General features: G+C 42.6%; 1 protein-coding gene across 5 annotated transcripts in view; it reads right to left on the bottom strand.

Moving 5' to 3' along the window:
* Positions 1-9,130: 9,130 nt before the first annotated feature.
* Positions 9,131-24,704, bottom strand: part of LOC115111629 (huntingtin-interacting protein 1-related protein-like) — a 32,615-nt gene continuing 17,041 nt past the window's right edge. For 4 of the 5 annotated variants that reach the window (XM_029637889.2, XM_029637892.2, XM_029637891.2 and 1 more), the window contains exons 9-32: positions 24,610-24,667; positions 22,464-22,539; positions 22,171-22,341; positions 21,989-22,032; positions 19,980-20,052; positions 18,005-18,188; positions 17,812-17,900; positions 17,544-17,660; positions 17,335-17,436; positions 16,847-17,041; positions 16,427-16,574; positions 16,125-16,211; positions 15,865-15,972; positions 15,575-15,711; positions 15,380-15,490; positions 15,180-15,238; positions 15,069-15,099; positions 14,102-14,164; positions 13,890-13,990; positions 13,670-13,775; positions 11,140-11,263; positions 10,972-11,033; positions 10,655-10,885; positions 9,131-10,500 (exon numbers count right to left, since the gene is read on the bottom strand). In XM_029637889.2, the coding sequence (XP_029493749.2) occupies positions 10,492-10,500; positions 10,655-10,885; positions 10,972-11,033; positions 11,140-11,263; positions 13,670-13,775; positions 13,890-13,990; positions 14,102-14,164; positions 15,069-15,099; positions 15,180-15,238; positions 15,380-15,490; positions 15,575-15,711; positions 15,865-15,972; positions 16,125-16,211; positions 16,427-16,574; positions 16,847-17,041; positions 17,335-17,436; positions 17,544-17,660; positions 17,812-17,900; positions 18,005-18,188; positions 19,980-20,052; positions 21,989-22,032; positions 22,171-22,341; positions 22,464-22,539; positions 24,610-24,667 (2,486 nt within the window). In that variant the 3' untranslated portion in view covers positions 9,131-10,491. The remainder of the gene's footprint in view (positions 10,501-10,654; positions 10,886-10,971; positions 11,034-11,139; positions 11,264-13,669; positions 13,776-13,889; positions 13,991-14,101; positions 14,165-15,068; positions 15,100-15,179; positions 15,239-15,379; positions 15,491-15,574; positions 15,712-15,864; positions 15,973-16,124; positions 16,212-16,426; positions 16,575-16,846; positions 17,042-17,334; positions 17,437-17,543; positions 17,661-17,811; positions 17,901-18,004; positions 18,189-19,979; positions 20,053-21,988; positions 22,033-22,170; positions 22,342-22,463; positions 22,540-24,609; positions 24,668-24,704) is intronic. The other variant, XM_029637890.2, reaches the window with a different exon arrangement.

Below are 24,704 nucleotides of genomic sequence, written 5' to 3'. Positions count from 1 at the left end.
TTAACTGACTTGCCTAGTTAAATAAAGGTAAAATAAAAATAGCCACCATAATCATATAATTTCTTGTGAACTCTCATCTAAAAATGAAATATATTTTAGTAATCAAATCAAATTTTATTGGTCACATACACATGGTTAGCATGCAGTAATATGCAGTAATCTAACAATTTCACAACAACTATCTTATACACACAAGTGTAAGGAATGAATAAGATTATGTACATATAAATATATGGATGAGGGATGGCCGAACGGCATAGGCAAGATGCAGTAGATGGTATAGAGAACAGTATATACATATGAGATGAGTAATGTAAGGTATGTAAACATTATATAAAGTGGCATTGTTTAAAGTGTCTAGTGATACATTTATTACATCCCATTTTTAATTATTAAAGTGGCTAGAGATTTGAGTTAGTATGTTGGCAGCAGCCACTCAATGTTAGTGATGGCTGTTTAACAGTCTGATGGCCAATGGTGGAGAATGGTTGAGAATTGACCCCTAATCTAACACCTATTCTGACCCTAACCCTACACCCTTCTGACCCTAACCTAACCCTATTCTAATCCTAACCGCTATTCTAACCCTAACCCGTATTCCTATACTAACCCAGCCCCCCATTCTAACTCTGACCCCTAATCCTAATAATAGCCCTGCTAACTGGGGGCTAGTAAGATATGCTAGCAGACATTAGCTAATGCTAAATAGCTGGCTAGCATTTATTTAACTTCATACTTTCTGTTAGTGAGGTTACTAGTTAGCTAACTGGGCTAGCCAGTGCCTAAATTACAGCTAGAAACAAATGATCAACCATCAAGGGGCGAGATGCCATTGGAGATGCCATCTTGCTCCTAGCATACTAGCCTGACATATTACTACTTTACTCAAAAACAAAACAATTATCTCTAAACAAGTGGAGGATTTATCTTAAGGCAACCCTACATGTATATATAAAAACAATTGATCTAACTTCATTTGATTATATCTAAAACATTTTCTAAATTACAAAAAATGTGATCAATTTACCACTAAATTGTTTTGATGGAATGTCTAAAAAATATTGATGAAACAGATACAATTTGTAGTTGATCAAGACTAGTAGCAGCCAGAGGAACTGTTGAAAAATGGAACTGTCTCGCCCTATAGTACCCTAATGCCCGGGAAGCCGGTGTTTGGAGGATATATTGTCAGGGGTGTTGTGGCGGGCCAGCAAACTGTACCAATATATCCTCCAAACACCGGCTTCAAGGGCATTGTAACTTTTATACAATGGGTTACCAACATATTCAAATAATGATTTACATATTTTCATTAAAAATGTTATTATGATGAATTTATTCATTCTATTTCATCCTTCCACAAGATATAGTCTTGACACAAATCTAGTGACATTTATTTGGATGCATCTATTAACAATGAGCTAATGAGGTGCTATTTCGCCTGGCATCGAAAATGTGCTCTCTCGTCAGGGCACTGTTGTTCAGAGGAGCTAGCCAACAACAACACAACTAACACAATCACTTAAAAACATGTTTTCCCCCAACTTTATTTAACCAGGTAGGCCAGTTGAGAACAAGTTCTCACAACTGTGACCTGGCCAAGATAAAGCAAAGCAGTGCGACAATAAACAACAACACAGAGTTACATGTGGGATAAACAAAAGTACAGTCAATAGCACAATAGAAAAATCTATATACAATGTTTGCAAATGGAGTAAGGAGGTAAGGCAATAAATAAACTGTAGTAGCGAAGTAATTACAATTTAGAAAATGAACACTGGAGTGATAGATGTGCAGATGATGATGTGCAAGTAGAAATACTGGTGTGCAAAAGAGGGGAAAAAAGTAAATAAAAACAATATGGGGATGAGGTAGGTAGTTGGCTGGGATATTTACAGATGGGCTGTGTACAGCTGCAGCGATCGGTAAGCTGCTCAGATAGCTGATGCTTAAAGTTAGTGAGGGAGATATAAGTCTCCAACTTCAGCGATTTTTGCAATTCGTTCCAGTCATTGGCAGCAGAGAACTGGAAGGAAAGGCGGCCAAATGAGGTGTTAGCTTTAGGGATGACCAGTGAGATATACCTGCTGGTGCGTGTGATATGGGTGGGTGTTGTTATGGTGACCAGTGAGCTGAGATAAGGCGGAGCTTTACCTAGCAAAGACTTATAGATGACCTGGAGCCAGTGGGTCTGGCGACGAATATGTAGCGAGGGCCAGCCGACGAGAGCATAAGGGTCGCAGTGGTGGGTGGTATATGGGGCTTTGGTGACAAAACGCATGGCATTGTGATAGACTGCATCCAGTTTGCTGAGTAGAGTGGATCAGTAGGGTAGTCAGTTTTACGAGGGTATGTTTGGCAGCATGAGTGAAGGTGGCTTTGTTGCGAAATAGGAAGCAGATTCTAGATTTAATTTTGGATTGGAGTTGCTTAATATGAGTCTGGAAGGAGAGTTTACAGTCTAGCCAGACACCTAGGTATTTGTAGTTGTTCACATATTCTCAGTCAGAACCGTCCAGAGTAGTGATGATAGTCGGGCAGGCGGGTGAGTGCAGCGATCGGTTGAAGAGCATGCATTTAGTTTTACTAGCGTTTAAGATCAGTTGAAGGCCACGGGAGAAGTGTTGTATGGCATTGAAGCTCGTTTGGAGGTTTGTTAACACAGTGTCCAAAGAAGGGCCAGATGTATACAGAATGGTGTCATCTGCGTAGATGTGGATCAAGGAATCACCCACAGCAAGAGCGACATCATTGATATATACACAGAAAATAGTCAGCCTGAGGCTTGAACCCTGTGGTACCCACATAGAGACTGCTAGAGGTCCAAACAACAGGCCCTCAGATTTGAAACACTGAACTCTGTCTGAAAAGTTGTTGGTGAACCAGGCAAGGCAGTCATTTGAGAAACCAAGGCTGTTGAGTCTGCCGATAAGAATACGGTGATTGACAGAGTCGAAAGCCTTGGCCATGTCGATGAAGACGGCTGTACAGTATTGTCTTTTATCGATGGCGTTTATGATATTGTTTAGTACATTGAGCGTGGCTGAGGTGCACCCGTGACCAGCTCGGAAACCGGATTGCACAGCGGAGTGGGGAACGGTGGAATTCAAAATGGTCAGTGACCTGTTTGTTAACTTAGCTTTCGGAGACATTGGAAAGGCAGCGCAGGATGGATATAGGTCTGTAACAGTTTGGGTCTAGAGTGTCACCCCCTTTGAATAGGGGGGTGACCGCGGCAGCTTTCCAATCTTTAGGAATCTTGGACGATACAAAAGAGAGGTTGAACAGACTAGTAATAGGTGTTGCAACAACGGCGGCAGATAATTTTAGAAAGAGAGGGTCCAGATTGCCTAGCCCAGCTGATTTGTACGGGTCCATGTTTTGCAGCTCTTTCAAAACATCTGATATCTGGATTTGGGGGAAGGAGAAGCTGGGGAGGCTTGGGCAAGTAGCTGCAGGCTGTGCGGAGCTGTTGTCCGGGGTTGGGGTAGCCAGGAGGAAAGCATGGCCAGCCGTAGAGAAATGCTTACTGAAATTCTCGATTATCATGGATTTATCGGTGGTGACAGTGTTTCCTAGCCTCAGTGCAGTGGGCAGCTGGGAGGAGGTGCTCATATTCTCCATGGACTTTGCAGTGTCCCAAAACCTTTTGGAGTTAGAGCTACAGGATGCAAATTTCTGTTTGAAAAAGCTAGCCTTTGCTTTCCTAACTGACTGTGTATTGGTTCCTGACATCCCTGAAAATGTGGATATCGCGGGGACTTATTTGATGCTAGTGCAGTCCCCCACAGGATGTTTTTGTGCTGGTCGAGGGCAGTCAGGTCTGGAGTGAACCAAGGGCTATATCTGTTCTTAGTTCTACATTTTTTGAAAGGGCCATGCTCATTTAAGATGGTGAGGAAATTACTTTTAAAGAACAACAAGGCATCCTCTACTGACGGGATGAGGTCAAAAATGGAAGCTGGAAAGACCGCAAACTAGCTGCACTTCGTTTCATTTGACCTTTTTTCAGTTGACATTTCTTTGCATATATCCATAAAAATGATGCCGGTTGATTCATGATTTCGACTGGCTGAGAAAAGCTGCCTGTCTGTCTTGTCCAGACCAACACATTCATTACTATGGGACAGCTGGAGATCTGTGAAACTATGTTGCAAATGTCAGAGAGACAGCCTAAAAGAAATGTGAGATAATGTCTAGATACTTTTTATAGTGGAGATCAAGTTTATAAAGAAGCGGCACAGGGGACTTTAATGCATTAAAGTCCCCTGGCCACTAGGAGCGCCGCTTCTGGGTGAGCATTTTCTTCTTTGCTTATGCCCTTATATAGTTGGTTGAGAGCCAACTTAAATCAGTTTTACCAATTTTTTTTACCAGCATGTCACATGTGCAACCAGGGGGGCAAAAAAATCCTAGACCATTAAAGTCCCCAGCCACTAGGAGCGCAGCTTCTGTTTGAGCAATTTCTTCTTTGCTTATGGCCTTATAGAGTTGGTTGAGTGCGGTCTTAGTGCCAGCTTTGCTTTGTGGTGGTAATTAGATGGCTATGAATAATACAGATGAGAACTCTCTTGGTAGATAGTGTGGTCGACAGCTTATCATAAGGTACTCTACCTCAGACGAGCAATACCTCAAGACTTCTTTAATATTAGACATTGCGCACCAGCTGTTATTGACAAAAAGACACACACCCCCACCCCTCGTCTTACCAGAGGTAGCGTCTCTGTCCTGCCGGTGCATGGAAAATCCCAAATGCTCTATATTGTCCGTTTCTTCGTTCAGCCACGTCTCGGTGAAACATAAGATGTTACCATTTTTAATGTGCCGTTAGTAGGATAATCTTAATAGTAGGTCATCAATTTTATTTTCTAACGATTGAACGTTAGCAAGGAGAATGGAAGACATTGGGAGTTTACTCGCTAGCCTCCAGATTCTCAGAAGGATCCCCGATCTGCATCCTCTTTTCCGGCGTATTTTCTTCATGCAAAAGGCTTGGATCTGGGCCTGTTCCAGTGAAAGCAGGATATCCTTCTCGTTGGACTTGTTAAAGGAAAAAGTTTCTTCCAGTCCGCGGTGAGTAATCGCTTTTCTGATGTCCAGAAGTTTTTTTTTGGTCATAAGAGATTGTAGCAGGAACATTATGTACACAATAAGTTAAAAAAAAAATTAAAAATGTAAAAGAAGTTACACAAAATGCAAAAATATAACAAAATTGCACAATTGGTTGGGAGAATGTAAAACGTCAGCCATGTTCTTCGGCATCATCTTTATTTTGACCCCATCCCTCCCGCTAATTGGGCAACTTTTGAAGATTTTTGGTTGTCTGAGTGAGGGAAATTCTGCAAATTAAGAGGACTCTATGTATGTGTAGACGTTTGGGTATTGGCGACCCGTCATTCAGGGCAGCGCACCACCTGTTTTGAGCCCCACCCGTTTAGCTAAAATATATGTTTTGCCTCTTTTCAATGTTATTTTGGTATTAATACATGTCACATATCAGTTTGCAAACAATGTAAAAAATCTAACAATAATTTAATTAATCAAGCTGCATATAAACATGGTGTCTTTTTTGCTTTCTTGAGTAAGGCAGCTCCAAAATGCAGGTGTTTCACCGTAGCTCAGTGCTTTCTGTGGTGGTGGGGCAGCCAGTGGCAAATACGGAGCGTTGGGGTAATGTTCTCTAGTTGCACTGTAATTGGCTCAGTGTTCTGTCACTCATGGGGAGAGCTCGAAAATTCCAGCCCCTTGGATGCTGCCATAGAATTACATTAGAAGTGCCCATCCAAGAAGGCTCAAGGTCATTGGCCACAGATAAAATGACATTTAATCGCGTTAAATCTACAGTAGCTTTGATTGGACTGATCATGTCAACATTATACTTTCAAAATCTTTGCTAGCAAGCTAGCAGTCATCATCATGAATCAAGTTGACAATGTACTGGCAAATCATTTTCAATCCTTGTCATATGAAGAAAAATAATGAAGAGAAACTCAGAACTGGGAAATCGCAGACTTCAGTGAGTTCAAGACTGGGGACATGGAAAAAAACAAGATCCGACTGGGAAAATACGTTTTGAAGGGTCATCCAACTTGGAATTGCAAGTCAGAAACTCGGGCCTCTTTCTAGAGCTCCGGCCTGAAGATCACTGACGTCGTCATGATTTGACCTTGAAATTTTCAGAGTTCCCAGTTGTCTTGAAAGCACCATAAATCCAGAAAAAGCCAGGCTTTGATGACAATGGCCCATGAAGGATCGCCACACCACCTTCCTGTTCAAATGATCACAGCACAAGGTGAGTCCAAAAATGTGTTGTATGCTGCTGCATAAATTATGTAATATACCACAGAGATATGTATACTGCAGCTAAGAAAGTAATACGAAGTGTATGTTGTGTAGTAAGCTGTTAGTAGCCCATGTGCCTAACCCTAATAATTTGGTCCCTTTTCCCCTCATTATTTAGCCTACTTTTCTGACTTGGTGAGGCACATGTAGCCTAAAGCCTGTTTTAAAGAAATATTAATCAATCGTCTGCTTATATGCCCCCTTTATTTATCATATGGTTCTGAACATGATTATAATAAATACCGCTTTGATGTCATACAAGCAAGCCAAACACCTGCAAGTCCAAATGTGCATTTCATATTTCCATATCATTAAACTAATATTGTTCCCTGTTTGATGTGGCCTACAGTGGGTTGTTCTGAACAGAATGAGCCTATGCTTGTCTATTGTGAAGAAAATGTGCCACCGCACATACACCTGAATGCACTCCTTTCCCTGAATTGCATTGTGAAAGCCTTACACCTTAATATCATTTTATAATTTAGCTAGTCATGTTGGCAACTGGCTTACAAATTACATTACATTTAAGTCATTTAGCAGACGCTCTTATCCAGAGCGACTTACAAATTGGTGCGTTCACCTTAAGACATCCAGTGGAACAGCCACTTTACAATAGTGCATCTAAATCTTTTAAGGGGGGAGGGGGTGAGAAGGATTACTTTATCCTATCCTAGGTATTCCTGAAAGAGGTGGGGTTTCAGGTGTCTCCGGAAGGTGGTGATTGACTCCGCTGTCCTGGCGTCGTGAGGGAGTTTGTTCCACCATTGGGGGGCCAGAGCAGCGAACAGTTTTGACTGGGCTGCGCGGGAACTGTACTTCCTCAGTGGTAGGGAGGCGAGCAGGCCAGAGGTGGATGAACGCAGTGCCCTTGTTTGGGTGTAGGGCCTGATCAGAGCCTGGAGGTACTGAGGTGCCGTTCCCCTCACAGCTCCGTAGGCAAGCACCATGGTCTTGTAGCGGATGCGAGCTTCAACTGGAAGCCAGTGGAGAGAGCGGAGGAGCGGGGTGACGTGAGAGAACTTGGGAAGGTTGAACACCAGACGGGCAGCGGCGTTCTGGATGAGTTGTAGGGGTTTAATGGCACAGGCAGGGAGCCCAGCCAACAGCGAGTTGCAGTAATCCAGACGGGAGATGACAAGTGCCTGGATTAGGACCTGCGCTGCTTCCTGTGTGAGGCAGGGTCGTACTCTGCGGATGTTGTAGAGCATGAACCTACAGAACGGGCCACCGCCTTGATGTTAGTTGAGAACGACAGGGTGTTGTCCAGGATCACGCCAAGGTTCTTAGCGCTCTGGGAGGAGGACACAATGGAGTTGTCAACCGTGATGGCGAGATCATGGAACGGGCAGTCCTTCCCCGGGAGGAAGAGCAGCTCCGTCTTGCCGAGGTTCAGCTTAAGGTGGTGATCCGTCATCCACACTGATATGTCTGCCAGACATGCAGAGATGCGATTCGCCACCTGGTCATCAGAAGGGGGAAAGGAGAAGATTAATTGTGTGTCGTCTGCATAGCAATGATAGGAGAGACCATGTGAGGTTATGACAGAGCCAAGTGACTTGGTGTATAGCGAGAATAGGAGAGGGCCTAGAACAGAGCCCTGGGGGACGCCAGTGGTGAGAGCGCGTGGTGAGGAGACAGATTCTCGCCACGCCACCTGGTAGGAGCGACCTGTCAGGTAGGACGCAATCCAAGCGTGGGCCGCGCCGGAGATGCCCAACTCGGAGAGGGTGGAGAGGAGGATCTGATGGTTCACAGTATCGAAGGCAGCCGATAGGTCTAGAAGGATGAGAGCAGAGGAGAGAGAGTTAGCTTTAGCAGACAAATGAATTACATCAGTAATTGTGCGGTGGCAGGGATGCAGGGTTGTGTTCCAAACAAGTGTCCTTGCTCCAGTTCCACAAAGGCACAGCTAGGAGAGCTCAAAAAGCACCTTATAAACTAGGTTTCCAACCATTTCATGAGGATGAATTACCTGAAGCATGAAAAAAAAGTTATGACTGGGCTGATAAACATGCAATGTTTATCCATAAAAGGCCCGTATGGTTGAAACATCTCTGGTGGGAAAATGCGCAGATTATTTTGTGCAGGTTTTAGAACATTTTCATGAAAATCTGTCTTGGATGCAAATCAAGCTAATGTTGAAGACTCTATAAGTCATAAAACTGCATTGAGATGACTTAGGAACTGTGCACTTTGGAGAGGTGAATAGCCACTTGGAAACACCAGTTAGTCCTTGTCTATTGTTGCACTACCCCACATTAAGATATTATGTTACTGAATGTATCCAGAGTATTTTCCAATTTTGTTATCAACAAATGCTGCAAAGAGTACAGTAAATATAAAGTGCACAAAATCAACAGTGTAATGTTTGGATTCAGTCTAGTGTCAGGTGAACTGTTGTGGCCTCACCTTTGGTATAATAAACTGTTGCCCTGCAATTGCTACCAAATAAAAATGTTATTTCTCACAGCCGAATACAAAAGATGTACAAGCCCTTAACCAACAATGCAGTCAAGAAAATATTAACTAAATAAACTAAATTAAAAAAAAAAGTAACAGTAACGAGGCTATATACAGGGGGTACCAGTACAGAGTCAATGTGCAAGAGACAGGTTAGTGGAGGTCATTTGTACATGTAGCTAGGGGTAAAGTGACATACAGAAGAAATATTAAAAGTAAGAAACATTTAAAATGTATCCTATCCACAGGTCAAGTCCCATAAGTGTAAAGGATTAAAAAAACAAAACCTGCTCATGATAAGTATTGTGTCCAAAATAAGAGGCAAACATACACTAACATTTGTTTATTTGCCATGTATAAAGAGGAACCACAGTAACAGCAGTCTTTACTAAAATATATTACTAGATTTTAATATATAAAACACATTTAATACAGAGGAAAGAACAGGAAAGCATTTTATGCTCCCAGAAGCAAAAGAAGGGTTCAACATACTGTACATCCTGTATAGACCCCTTGTGCCGTCACCCTCTCACATATTCCATCCCTTTTCAGCCTGGGAAAGTAGCAAAAAAGTCCCTTTAAAAAAGGTGAGACTTGTTCATTGTCAAGTACAGAGATTGCCTTTGTGTGCCAACATTTTTAACCAATGTCCTGTAACTACATAGCCAGTTTAACATACCCAGTGTTAGAGACAGTCAGTGTCTAGGGTGCACATAAGAGATGCAAACAATCATTTGTGATGTGCAGATTAAATCCCTATTGAGTAAATTTCCTATTGTATATAAAAATACATAATTGTACTTGTGTGTATAGTTACTGATCGAGCGGTTCTTTGATCTGCGGGTAATGGGTCAAATCTAGAATCAAATGCAGTAACCTAAACAGCGTTGGGAGATCTCGAAACACCTAACTCCCTGGTCTTAATGATGATCATGCATGTAGTGATATGGAAAGGGGTGAGGACGAGACTACAGTCCCAATTACATATAGGGTCAAGCTAAGGAAGTAGCGGGAATGACACCCTGGAACTTATGCAGAGACATTGAATAGGGACTGTGTAAAAATGTGCTTTCCCGCATGAACTGTGTGCCAATGTCTCCCTCCTTCCCCCACACAGCAACCAACATAGAAAAATAACAAAAAAATACAGTGACGCACTCCAGAAAAAGGCTACCAAACAATGTGCACCAAGAGGCTGTCCCAGATATGGCCTAATTCAATACTCTGTCATTTTATGATGTTAAAGTGATCCTGTCCATACTAATACAATTATATGCACAACGGTCTTTTAAAAGTAGCTTTAAGTAAAAAGCTCAGAAACACAAAATTACATTGTTCCATTACAAACGATTTGCATAATTCCATAAAACATTTTCCCTTTCAGTTCTTGATACCATTATGGTCCACAAAAACAAAGAATACCGCCTCGGTGGCACATTGTGGTTTATCTATAAAAAGGATAGAGCGCATCTCTTTCACAGGCAGAAAGCACCGAGAGATAAAACCAGGCTGAAGAAGAGGGGAGCACAAGTTCCAGTTTGGCAAAAGAAATAGGCAGAGAGTTTGGGACAGAGGATTGTCCGGTTGGAGGCAGCTCAAAAGGACCCTGTGTCCACGTCATAAGATGGCTGTGTCTCAGATCAACCCAACCATCCACTATGAAGATGTCCTTCTCTAGCTTGTAGCTGTCTACCTAAACTGCAATGACGAGAGAAAACACACATTTGAAACAATAATTTACCATTAAATGGTGCAGCATAAGAGTATTTTTCAAATGTGGCATTATGTGGCAGTTTTTTCAGTAAGTACTACACTAAACATGAACACAAACCCAGCGACTGTGTTCTCTTACCATATTTTTAGGCGGTAAGTTGGGTTTCTGAGCCAAGTCAGGTTTCCTCATGACACTAGGCTTGGAGGATTTGGGTGAGGAGGGTGCAACAGGGGCAAGCGAGGGGTCCAGTCCGTTGCCCTCCGGGAGGTCTGCTGCTGGAACACCTGCAATATTATAGTGCTTCTTCCTGAGCTCTCCCAGGCGCAGACGCTCATTACCCAGCTGATTCTCCAGCTCCAACACCTTCACCTACTCATACATTAGTGGAGGGTTACAATCAAACAGAAACACATGTATGCAGACAGGCTCAAACAGACACATACACAGGGACTCACCTGTGACTCCATTTCCTCCATTTTTAGCTTGATGAGAGACATTCCAGAGAAGTCCATGGTATCTGCAGAAGAAAGAGAAAGGCAAACATCAAACACAGCCATATGACTTCAGGGCCTGAGGGGATTCACATCTTCTGTTTGGTCAGACACACGCACACACACACTAACCCTTGTCCTCCAGGTGCTCCTGGCCTGTCTTGGTGGAGGCCACCACGTTGGCTGCCATCTCGTTCACATGGCGAGAAGCCTGCTGGAGAGCTGTCAGTTTTGTACTGTTGCGGTCTGCTTTTACCTAAACACAGAGGAGAGAGGGAGGGTGAGAAATAGTGATAGGGGCAGAATTCGAATATATACAGTATCAGTCAAAAGTTAGAACACACCGACTTATTCAAAAGTTTTTATTTTGTATTATTTTCTACATTGTAGAATGAACACGTCAACATCATGAAATAACACATATGGAATCATGTTGTATGTTCAACTGGCTTCCAGTTGAAGCTCGCATCCGCTACAAGACCATGGTGCTTGCCTACGGAGCTGTGAGGGGAACGGCACCTCAGTACCTCCAGGCTCTGATCAGGCCCTACACCCAAACAAGGGCACTGCGTTCATCCACCTCTGGCCTGCTCGCCTCCCTACCACTGAGGAAGTACAGTTCCCGCGCAGCCCAGTCAAAACTGTTCGCTGCTCTGGCCCCCCAATGGTGGAACAAACTCCCTCACGACGCCAGGACAGCGGAGTCAATCACCACCTTCCGGAGACACCTGAAACCCCACCTCTTTCAGGAATACCTAGGATAGGATAAAGTAATCCTTCTCACCCCCTCCCCCCTTAAAAGATTTAGATGCACTATTGTAAAGTGGCTGTTCCACTGGATGTCTTAAGGTGAACGCACCAATTTGTAAGTCGCTCTGGATAAGAGCGTCTGCTAAATGACTTAAAATGTAAATGTAAAAAAAATGTTGTAACCAAAAAGGTGTTAAATCAAAATATTACAATTAGATTCTTCAAAGTAGCCACTCTTTGGTGACACTCAGATCCCTACTCTGCCTTGGCAGCTTTGCACATTCCTGGCATTATTTAACCAGGTTCGCATGGAATGCTTTTCCAACAGTCTTGAAGGAGTTCCCACATATGCTAAGCACTTGTTGGCTGCTTCTCCTTCACTCTGCAGTCCAAATCATCCCAAGCCATCTCAATTGGGTTGAGGTTAAGTGATTGTGGAGTCCAGGTCAAATAAACCTTACACAGCCTGGAGGTGAGTTTTGGGTCATTGTCCTGTTGAAAAACAAATGATAGTCCCACTAAGCACCAACCAGATGGGCTGGCATATCACTGCAGAATGCTGTGGTAGCCATGCTGGTTAAGTGTGCCTTGAATTCTAAATAAACCGCTGAGTGTCACCAACAAAGCACCCCACACCACCTCCATGCTTCACGGTGGGAACCACACATACTCTGCATCTCACAAAAGACACGTTGGTTGGAACCAAAAATCTCACATCAAAAGGATAGATTTCCACCGGTCTAATATCCATTGCTCATGTTTCTTGGCCCAACCAAGTCTCTTATTATTGGTGTCCTTTTAGTGGTGGTTTCTTTGCAGCAATTTGAACATGAAGGCCTGATTCACGTAGTCTCCTCTGAACAGTTGATGTTGTGATGTGTTTGTTACTGAACTCTGAAGAATTTATTTGGGCTGCAATCTGAGGCTGGTAACTCTAATGAACTTATCCTCTGCAGTAGAGGTAACTCTGGATCTTCCTTTCCTGTGGCGGTCCTCATGAGAGCCAGTTTCATCATAGCACTTGGTTTTTGCGACTGCACTTGAAGAAACAAAGTTCTTGACATTTCCGGATTGACTGACCTTCATGTCTTAAAGTAATGGACTGTTGTTTCTATTTGCTTATTTGAGCTGTTCTTGCCATAATATGGACTTGGTCTTTTACCAAATAGGGCTATCTTCTGTATACCACCCCCACCTTGTCACAACACAGCTGATTGGCTCAAACGCATTAGAAAGGAAAGAAATTTCACAAATTCACTTTTAACAAGGCACACCTGTTAATTGAAATGCATTCCAGGTGACTACCTCATTAAGCTGGTTGAGAGAATGCGAAGTGTGCAAAGCAAAAGTTGGCTACTTTGAAGATTACTACATTAACACTTATTTCGTTACTACATTATTCCATGTGATATTTCAAAACAGGAAGGAAGCCTAAAACGAAAATAAAAACCCAATTTCAGTTTCCTCACAAGACAATACATATGAAATTTGAACGACAGTTTGTTGTCCAACCATATACCTAGGTATTTGTAGGATGACACTTTTTCAATGGATGTGCCTCCAGATGTGAAAATGCTAACCCTTTTCTAGCTGAGAATGAGATCTGGTATAGTCATAATTCATTTTTTTGTGTATTCAAGACCAGTTTGAGACCATATAGGTGGCTCTGCAGTGACTGAAAGGCAGTCGAACTCTTCAACCTCCTGAACCAGAGAAGGATCTTTTGAATAGATGACCGTTGCATCTGCATACAGATGCAACTTGTCTGGTTGCAGCCCATTTCCCAAGTCATTAATACAAATGACCACAGATGCTAAAATGGAACCCTGAGGGAATACATGAGGGCTAGAGGAAAATAAACAGAGAATGTTAAGGGGAAAGGGAGCACTGAGTTCAAACGTTTGTTTCCCACCTTGGAGGATGCGACCAACTGTGCCGTGCTGGCAGCGATCTCGTGGGAGCAGACAATGAGCTCCTCATATTTGCCAGTGTGCAGCACCACCTTATCAGCAGACTCACTGTGAGAGAAACCAAGCAAGCAACACATCATCATCCCAATCCTCTAACATGGGACATTTCTGTATCACTCTCACAATAACAAGCTGAGACGACCCTCATGATAATGCACTTACACCATCTGCGTGGCTCCCCATCCCACAGCTTTGGAGGCAGAGATGAGTCCCTCAGTCCAACGGGAGTTCCTGGCGTAGAATTCCTTAATAGTGGCTGCACCCTAGAGAGAGAACATCAAGTCCAGCAGTGGTCAGGACGTTAATCTTTTAGCTAATGATAGGATGGATTTCCATTACATTTTCAACATTTAATTCTATATTTCAAGACTCACCCTTCCGCCCTCAACAATCTCCTTCTGTAGGTCGGTGGATGTCAGGACCAACAGGTGGATGGCCTGAGAGTGGGATAGAGGAAAGGAGGGAATGCAAAAAAAAGATATATATACATACACACACACACACACTATGGCTTGTAGGCCTCGCACCCACTGTGAAATTTGGTGGAGGATCGGTGATGATCTGGGGGTGCTTCAATAAGGCTGGAATCGGGCAGATGTGTCTTTGTGAAGGACTCATGAATCAAGCCACGAACAAGGTTGTCCTGGAAGAAAACTTGCTTCCTTCTGCTGACAATGTTCCCCAACTCTGAGGATTGTTTTTTCCAGTAGGACAATCGAGGTGTGGATGGATGACCACCAGCTCAAGACCCTGTCATGGCCAGCCCAATCTCCAGACCTGAACCCCATTGAAAACCTCTAATGTGATCAAGAAGATGGATGGTCACAAGCCATCGAACAAAGCCGATCTGCTTCAATTTTTGCGCCAGGCAGGAGTGGCATAAAGTTACCCAACATCAATGTGCAAGACTAGTGGAGAGCATGTCAAGACGCATGAAAGCTGTGATTGAAAATCAGGGTCATTCCACCAAATATTGATGTCTGAACTCTTCTTAAGTTAAAACAGTAAAAAAAAATGTATATCAACATATTGTCTTCGCATTATTCGAGGTGACAACACTGCACATTTTATGTTATTCGACCAGTTGTCATTTTCTGCAAATAAATGCTCTAAATAACAATATTATTTATTTGGAATTTAGGAGAAATGCTGTCACTAGTTTATATAATAAAACATTTACATTTTTACCCAAACACATACCTATAAATAGTCAAACGGATCATTTTGCTGAAATCTCTTCATTTTTTCCATAGCTGTATATATATATATTTTTTTTAAACGCAGCATTATTAGGATGTCGATCAGACCTTTTGTGCAAGTCAATCGAAAAAGGCATCTTACCTTCATCAGGTCTGTGCAGCTGTAGAGGATTCTATAAAACAAGGAGTAATATCATGGTGAGTGAAAGGGGATGAATGCATAAACAGTGCAAGTAACACATATAGTACTGACCTCTCATTGACCTCAAGTTTGACCCCTGAGGTGTCCATTCGGGCCTGGTTCATCATTTCCTTTAGATACAGAAAGACTGCAAATGAGAGATGTCTAGATACAGAATGACTTACCCACATTGTAAAACATAGGGTTGAGCTTTATATGGCATTCCTAGCTACAGTACGGTGCTCTAGATTCTATATGGCTGTGATCCTCACATCGATTCTGCTCACTGCCTTCTCAATGGCTGCTGATGTGGCTGCCATCTCCTTGTCCACCAGATCTCCCAGCTCATCCTGTCGCACATCCATGCCTTTAGGTCGCAGCTCCTAAACATTGGAAGAGGAGATGAGATTAAGAAGTAGGAAAAGAAGAGTGGGAGAAATGGAGAAGACTGCCCAGTAGCCCCTCACCTCCCCCAGCTTCATGATATTTTCAACCACTATGCGAATGGAGGCCGGGTCTGCCCTCTGAAGGGAGGTCTTGGACTTGAGATCCTTCAGGAACTGCAGACTCTGAGTGGCACAGCCCCTGCAATTCTCTGTCAGACCTGCAGAGTGCAAAAGTGCAAGACACACTCTGTGACACTATAATCACATACCAAATGGATTCAATATCTCATCTAGTAAAATCCCAGTAAGATACAACAAGATGCCTGTTTCAAACAATAATGAATTGTACTTGAAGAGAAGAATGTTCTTACGGTCGGCGTGGTCAGTGGGAGCCAAGTGTGCTGTGGCACTGCCGTTGATGATGGTGTCAGCAGCCAGGTGGGAGAAGTTGGTCAGGGCCCTCAGTAGCCCACCAGCATCTAGAGAACAGAAATACAACCAGCGAGAGAAGGTATCACTGCCAATTCCAACACAGCCCAGCTCTGTCACTTATGACCATCACTGTGGTTGCTCAAAGACTACTAATTACAGTATATCAAAAACACGAAGTACCAAGTAATGAGCAACTCACCTCCCATGTTCGTCAGGTAGTCGGAGTGACCTTTTTTCACTTTGTCAATGGAGCCCAAAGTGGCCTCTGCCCGACTGACCAGGTAATCTGTGGTGGTGGAGAGACCAAGGAAACGTTTGAAATGCAATATTGTTCTAGATCCAAAAATAATGAATGGAATGATGAGTAGATATACCAGATGAATACATATAAACTGAGATAACCGAATGGATCTCTCACTTTCTATTCTAAGTGACATGAACACCACTACTAGCTAAGGATCCCTAAGCACCCTCTCTGTGAGCATGTTCACTTATTTTAACCTGGGGAGCTGGTGCAGCGGATATGCAGGGGGTCGTCCAGCTTGGCCACAGCGTCCTGAATGATGTACTCAGCCTCAGAGACCGTTCCCTGCAGCAGGGAGAACTGCTCCTCCAGCAGCTTCTGCTGCAACTGCACCTCACGTCTGGACTGCAAAGATGCAACAAGACACAGTCAGACCCAGTCACAGGGAAAAATAGATGGCACATACATACTAATGGTTTATCTTATATTGTGCACAGACAGCCAAATAGTTCATCGATTCAAGACAATCTTTCACTGCACAGTGAGTAATGTGGGACTTGACCAGCGGTGTAGCTTTTACATGTCTATTTCCTCTTCTGCTATCAGCAAATTATATAGACAAGACAAAGCAGCGGACTGAGCTAGTCACTGCTCTGTGCTGTGTTGTCCTAACTCACCTTCTCCTGCAACTTGCCCTGCAGCTCTCCCAGCTCCCTAGTGCTCCGATCTCTCTCCTGCTGCAGAGAAGACTGCTGCAGCTGTGCAGTCTGGCTCAGGGACGACAGCTCGGCCTCTTTTTCACTTGCAGAGCGCATCAGGCGCTCTTTCTCCGCCTGCAGCGCCAACATAGAGCTGGTCAGCTGTTCCCCCACCTGGGAGAGAGGGAGTGATGGAAGGAGGATAGAGGAGTGGGGAGAGAAGAGACAGAAAGAGGGAGATTGCATAACAATAGGTGCATTAACTGACAAGCCTTTTCAGATGTTTGTGAGACTCATGTTTTCAGAGTGCAGCTTCCTATGGGCTTTTCAGCCAATTATGATTTTCATGACAGGAAAGTACAGTGATTCTTCTACATGAGGGTGAATCAGATGAGTCACCTGTGCCATTACATAAGCGAGGGAATCTACTTTCTTTATTCAATATTTACTGCATCAGCAACACACACCTTCTCAGTGCGCTGCAGAGTGCCTTTGACATGTTCCACCTCAGCCCGCTTTTCCTCAAAATCCCTTTTAAGCTTCTTCATCTCAAACTTCTGCTCCTCAAGCTGCAACAAGAAGAAAATTCAGTCATTTTAATAAATGGCTAATACAGTACTGAAATATAACATTAACGGTACTAGATCACTATTGTCAATACTCAGAATAAAGTAACCTTCATGTCAGCGTCCAGTTTGATGCGATCCACCTCGAAAGCCAGCTGCTGCTTGGTCCTCTCCACCTCCTCCTGGGTCTGATGTGTTGCCGACAGAATCTTCACGGTGTCTGCACTCTGCCAGCACAATGTCACATGCACACTCTGTTAAACAGTCTATTAACATTAAACAGACAAATAATGCTCAGGTGAGTCTACAAGTGGTCACTTTGCACCCAATGAACCAAACAGAAAACCACAGAATGACAACAAAAGTGAGGTTCTGTACCTTCCTGAGCAGTTCAGCATGGCTGGACACCAGCTCCGTGTGCTTCTCCTTTAGCTTGGTGTAGCGCTGCTCTGTGGCCTGGGCTCTCGCTGGACAGCACAGAAGGGGTCAGAGACGAGAGAGAGATGTCAGAATGCGTTTTAAATCAAGTGTGACTGAACATGTATGCCAGACTTAGTGAGTGGCCACTTACTCTCGGCCTCTCCGAAGGTGGCCTGCACGATCTCGTGTTCAGCGTTGCGGCGCCGAGTGGCCTCCAGCTCCATGCGCAGCTGTTCATTCTCCACCAGGGCACGCTGTTTCTGCACCCGCTGCTCTTCCAGCTCTGTCTCAAGGCTGTTAATCTGAGACTTGAGCTGTGTGATGTAGCGCTGGGCCTGTAGGAGGGAGGAGGCAGGCAGGTAGACAGTCAGTCACCATAGTAAACCTCCTTTGGATAGATTATCAAGTACCACCATGGCATGGCACTGGTGGATGGGAGCCTCAGACAGGAGAAACATATGTTGAGTGGAACAAAATTATTCTGAAATTAATCAATGTTGGGTTAGGATGGATTGATTCAATAGTGATAGCATCATAGCTAACTACTGTAACATAAAAATATACAAATGCTGATTAGTTTAACAGGCCACATAAGAAGCTAGCCATTTGCAGAAACCAGGGTAAACATCTGTCCCCAGGCACTGGTCTTCTCTGAACACAGACAGACGTCATTTCCCATTCTGAGACTAGTTGCCACATTCCACATGTCAAGCTCAGTCTTTGCATCCACCCAACACATTTCCTAAATTCCTTTCCCATGTACACAAACAAATGTTCACCAGTCACAACTTTGTTATACATAATTAACATTTAAATACTGAAGAAAAATATAAAATGCAAAATGCAACAATTTCAAAGATTTTTCTGAGTTACAGTTCATCAGTCAATTTAAATAAATGAATTAGGCCCTGATCTATGGATTTCAAATAACTGGGAATACAGATGCATCTGTTGGTCACAGGAAACTTTTTTTTTTTAATTGTAAAAAATAATAAGTAGGGGCATGGATCAGAAAACCTGTCAGTATCCGGTGTGACCACTATCTGCCTCAAGCAGCAAGACATCTCCTTCGCATACAGTTGACTAAGCTGTTGATTGTGGCTCATGGAATGTTGTCCCACTCCTCTTAAATGTCTGTGCGAATTTGCTGGATATTGGCCAGAACTGGAACACGCTGTTGTACACATTGATCCAGAGCATCCCAAACATGCTCAAAGGGTTACATGTCTGGTGAGTATGCAGGCCACGGAAGAACTGGGTCATTTCAGCTTCCAGGAATTGTGTACAGATCCTTGCGACATGGTGCCGTGCATTATCATGCTGAAACATGAGGTGATGGCGGCGGGTGAATGGCATGACAATTGGCCTCAAGATCTCACCACAGTATCTCTGTGCATTCAAATTGCCATCTAAAAAACCCAAATTGTGTTTGTTGTCCGTAGCTTATGCCTGCCCATACCATAGTGCACTGTGGTGGTGGGGTTTTGTTAAAAACTTTGACATCAGTAAACCGCAGGCACACACACTACCCCATATGCGCTGTCTGCCATCTGCCCAGTACAGTTGAAATTTGGATTAATCCGCGAAGAGCACATCTTCGGTTGTGCAAAACCACAGCTGCCTGGTCATAGACGATGCGCCTGTGTAATGATCATGCTGTTTAATCAGTTTCTTGATATCCCACGCCTGTCAGGTAGATGGATTATCTTGGCAAAGGAGAAATACTCACTAACAGGGACATAAACAAATTTGTGCACAACATTTGATAGTATTAAGCTTTTGGTGCATATAGAACATTTCTGGGATATTTTATTTCAGCTCAAGAAACATGAGACCAACACTTTATGTGTTTATATTTTTGTTCAGTGTAGTATTATTACAAAGAGGAACAATAGATGTCTTTGTGGTCACACGCACATCCTTAAAAATGCATAGGTGCTGAGCTAAAGACTGAATATGCTCCCAATTTACCACCTTTATTGACAATGTTTCAATCAAACATGGATCTTCAGGTATAAAGAGCAACAAGTAACTTATTATTGCAACTAATTATGACAAGCATTTAAATCAACAAATGTGTACAACTGTAAAAATCTGTTTAAAGGAGTTAAAACATGTCTACTTACCTCTCCTTTGACCCTTTCCAGATCTGCCCTCAACTTCCCCAAGTCCTGCTGGAGGTTCTCAATCTGGATATCCCTGTACACCAGAAGACATTCACTAACCATTAGCATACATAAGCACTGGCACACAAGAAAATATCCAAACATACAGTTCCAGACAAAAGTTGACACCTACTCATTCAAGTGTTTTTATTTGTACTATTTTCTACATTGTAGAATAATAGTGATAACATCAAAACTATGAAATAATACATATGGAATCATGTAGTAACCAAAAAAGTGTTAAACAAATCAAAATATATTTTAGATTCTTCAAAGTAGCCACCCTTTGCCTTGATGACAGCTTTGCACACTCCTGGAATTCTCAACCAGCTTCACCTGGAATGCATTTCCAACAGTCTTGAAGGAGTTCCCACATACGCTGAGCACTTGTTGGCTGCTTTTCCTTCACTCTGTGGTCCAATTCATCACAAACCATCTCAGTTGGGTTTGGGTGATTGTGGAAGCCAGGTCATCTGATGCAGCACTCCATCACTCTCCTTCTTAGTCAAATAGCCCTTACACAGCCTGGAGGTGTTTTGGGTCATTGTGAAACACAAATGATAGTCCCACTAAGCCCAAGCCAGATGGGATGGCATATCGCTGCAGAATGCTGTGGGAGCCATGCTGGTTAAGTATACCTTGAATTCTAAATAAATCATAGACCGTGTCACCAGCAAAAAAAAACTCACACCTCCTACTGCATGTTTCACAGTGGGAACCACACATGAGATCATCTGTTCACCTCCACTGCGGTTGGAACCAAAAATCTCAAATTTGGACTCAGACCAAATGACAGATTTCCACTGGTCTAATGTCCTTGCTCGTGTTTCTTGGCCCAAGCAAGTCTCTTCTTCTTATTGATGTCCTTTAGTAGTAGTTTCTTTGCAGCAATTCCACCATGAAGGCCTGATTCAAGCAGTCTCCTCTGAACAGTGATGTTGAGATGTGTCTGTTATTGAACTCTGAAGCATTTATTTGGGCTGCAATCTGAGGCTGGTAAATAATGAATTTATCCTCTGCAGCAGAGGTAACTATGGGTCTTCCTTTCCTGTGGTGGTCCTCATGAGAGCCAGTCCTCATAGAGCTTGATGGTTTTTGCAACTGCACTTGAAGAAACTTTAAAAGTTCTTGAAATTCTGACCTTCATGTCTTAAAGTAATGATGGACTGTCGTTTCTCTTTACTTATTTGAGCTGTTCTTGCAATATGGACTTGGTCTTTTACCAAATATCTTGTCACAACACAACGGATTGGCTCAAACGCATTAACTTTTAACATGGCACACATGCTCATTGAAATGCATTCCAGGTGACTACCTCATGAAGCTAGTTGAGAGAATGCCAAGAGTGTGCAAATCTGTCATCCAGGAAAATGGTGGTTACTTTGAAGAACCTCAAATATGAAATATATTTTGTTAAACACTTTTTTGGTTACTACATGACTCCATATATGTTATTTAATAGTTGATGTCTTCACTATTATTCTACAATGTGTCCAAACTTTTGACGGGTACTGTAGGTCAGTTAAAAAATTATTACTTTCTTCTTCTTTTTTTTTTTTATCACCAGGTGAGTTCAACAAGGGTTCTGTTTGCAGCAAACATGTTACTTAATTATACAATTTGAATGAACTTTCCAAAATGTTAGTGAAACATCAAACAGCTACTATTTGTAAGGACTACCATAGATTTTTAGAGCAATAATCAAACTGCAAATTACTTTGCTATTCCTACTACATGTAATGGAGTCTACATGTCCACATTCTTATTTGTAGTGGCAGTTAAGACCCGAAACAGACACTTACGTTGGCCATACACTACCTTCTCAGACTTCAGCTAACGTTAGTGAACGGTCGCAGCTAACACAAAACAAATTAAATCTGTTAGCTAACTATTTCACTTGTTGAACGCACCCCAGTTTACATATCCTTTATTTTCAAGCACACCAATGCTAAAAGATGACAATGACTAACCTGTCATTGGAAGGTCCGAAAGTCTGATCAAATCTGTCAAACTGCTAAAAGAAAAAGTCAGAGATGATGTATTAATGTTTACACAATCTATAGCCAAAATTAGTGATACCTTTATTAATAAGACATGAATATCCAAGGGGCCATAGACCTCAAAGATCATGACCGTGACCTATGAGTCATACCTGTGGCACCATCATGCTGGGCATGGTGACATCGCTGACGTTGATAAGCGGTTCAGGGTCATCATCGTCATCATCATCCTCCTGCTGCTCGGGCTCATCCTCACTTGGGATGACCACCACTGGCCTTGCATGCTTGGCCAGGGAAGCCGCGTGCAGGAAGTTAGGAGGAGACTGAGGATGAAGACACATACATAAGACAGAGGACTGTAAACACAGATGGCTACGTTATCTAGGAAGTGTGGTTGAGTACCAATACAGTGTCTTTCCCCTACTATGTCGGTCTATGCTCTCACCTCTGGCAGCTTGGGGATCTGGATGAGTCTCTTGAAGTACTGCATGTCTCTGGCTTTGTTGAAGAAGGTCTTGAGGCTGTAAGGCAAGGCAAAATATTTCAACCACTGATCCGAATGATGCCTCCAAAACAGGAATGTAAAATTTTCTAAACTGTGTTTCATATACAGTATGTGTATAGGACAGAATGCAATAGAATACTCTTCAGGTGGTTGCGGCAGGTAGCCTAGTGGTTAGAGCGTTGGACTAGTAACCGAAAGGTTGCAAGATCGAATCCCAGAGCTGACAAGGTAAAAATCTGTCTTTCTGCCCCTGAACAAGGAAGTTAACCCACTGTTCCTAGGCCATCATTGAAAATAAGAATGTGTTCTTAACTTATTGGTGACATGGAGGCAGTATTGAGTAGCTTGGATGAATAAGGTGCCCAGAGTAAACTGCCTGCTACTCTGTCCCAGATGCTAATATATGCATATTATTAGTAGTATTGGATAGAAAACACAAGTTTCTAAAACTGTTTGAATGATGTCTGTGAGTATAACAGAACTCATGGCTGGCAAAAACCTGAGAAAATTCCAACCAGGAAGTGGGAAATCTGAGATTTGTAGTTTTTTTTAAAAATGTATGTTTTTTTAATTCAGCCCCTATTGTAGATACAGTGGGATATTGGTTATGTTACACTTCATAAGGCTTCCACTAGATGCCAACCTTCTTTAGAAACTTGTTTGAGGATTCTACTATAAAGGAGGGGCTCATAGGAGCTGTTTGAGTAAGTGGTCTGGCAGAGTGCCTTGGGCTCATGACGCACGGTCACGAGACAGTTAGCGCTCGTTCCATTGCTTTTCTACAGACAATGGAATTCTCCGGTTGGAACATTATTGAACATTTATGTTAAAAACATCCTAAAGATTGATTCTATACTTAGTTTGACAAGTTTCTACGGGCTGTAACGGAGCTTTTTGAACTTTTCGTCCAACGTTCGGCGGGACCTGAACGCGCTTTTGGATGTTTACCAAACGCCCTAACAAAATAAGTAATTTGGACATAAATGGACATTATCGAACAAAACAAACATTTATTGTGCAACTGCGATTCCTGTGAGTGCATTCTGATGATCATAAAAGGTAAGTGAATATTTATAATGCTATTAATGACTAATGTTGACTACCCAATATGGTGGATATCTTTTTGGCTGCTTTGTTGTCTGAACGCTGTACTTAGATTGCATGGTTTGCTTTTTTCATAGTTTAAGGACAAGTTTATCTAAAGTTCCATGTATAATAGTCGTAGCTTTATCAATGTTTATTATGAGTATTTATGTAATTTGACGTGGCTCTCTGCACAATCACCGCATGTTTTAGAACTACTGAACGTAACGCGCCAATGTAAAATGAGATTTTTGGATATAAATATGCACTTTAGCGAACAAAACATGCATGTATCGTGTAACATGAAGTCCTATGAGTGTCATCTGATGAAGATCAAAGGGTAGTGATTAATTTTATCTCCATTTGTGCTTTTTGTGACTCCTCTCTTTGGCTGGAAAAAAAGCTGGATTTTTCTGTGACTTGGTGGTGACCTAAAAATCGTTTGTGGTGCTTTCGCTGTAAAGCATTTTTGAAATCAGACACTGTGGCTGGATTAACGAGAATTCTCTTTAAAATGCTGTAAGATACTTGTATGCTTGAGGAATTTTAATTATGAGATTTTTGTTTTGAATTTGATAACCTCACATCTCAGAGAGGTTAACTGACTTTCCTAGTTAAATAAAAAGGTAAAATAAAAATAAATTGGTCTGAAGAGAAATTAGTTGGTTATCTTAGGTACAAGGTACCCACTATCCAGATGCACTAATACATTAAGCTTCCTCTGCAATCTTTCTGGGCTGATCATTGTGCAGGTTGTTAACATTAACATGTCACCTGGTACACTGCTCAGATTCAACCCCTTTTCACTTTCAGAGGTGTGCATAGGATAGTGATGTGATGACACATTGAAATGGGTGGAAGTTGGGTGGTAGGGATGAGTATATTTACATCGGCTCAGGGTAACACAGGCCAGGGATAGGCAAGATTGTGTTGTACTGAGTCTTCCTCCCTCTCTTCCCTAATGCCCTTATATAATAACAGCCCGAGGCCCGGGGTGACTTACCTGTGGAACTGGTCATGAAAACGATCACGGTGTCCTTGCAAGGTGTCTGCTGGGAGACCTGAAATCCAGGACATGCAAGAGACAGTCACTAAAAA

Source organism: Oncorhynchus nerka, linkage group LG27, assembly GCF_034236695.1.
Source record: "Oncorhynchus nerka isolate Pitt River linkage group LG27, Oner_Uvic_2.0, whole genome shotgun sequence".
Taxonomy (NCBI): Eukaryota; Metazoa; Chordata; class Actinopteri; order Salmoniformes; family Salmonidae; genus Oncorhynchus; species Oncorhynchus nerka.
Note: the sequence above shows the minus strand (reverse complement) of the source record. Positions and strands in the feature narration are given on the sequence as shown.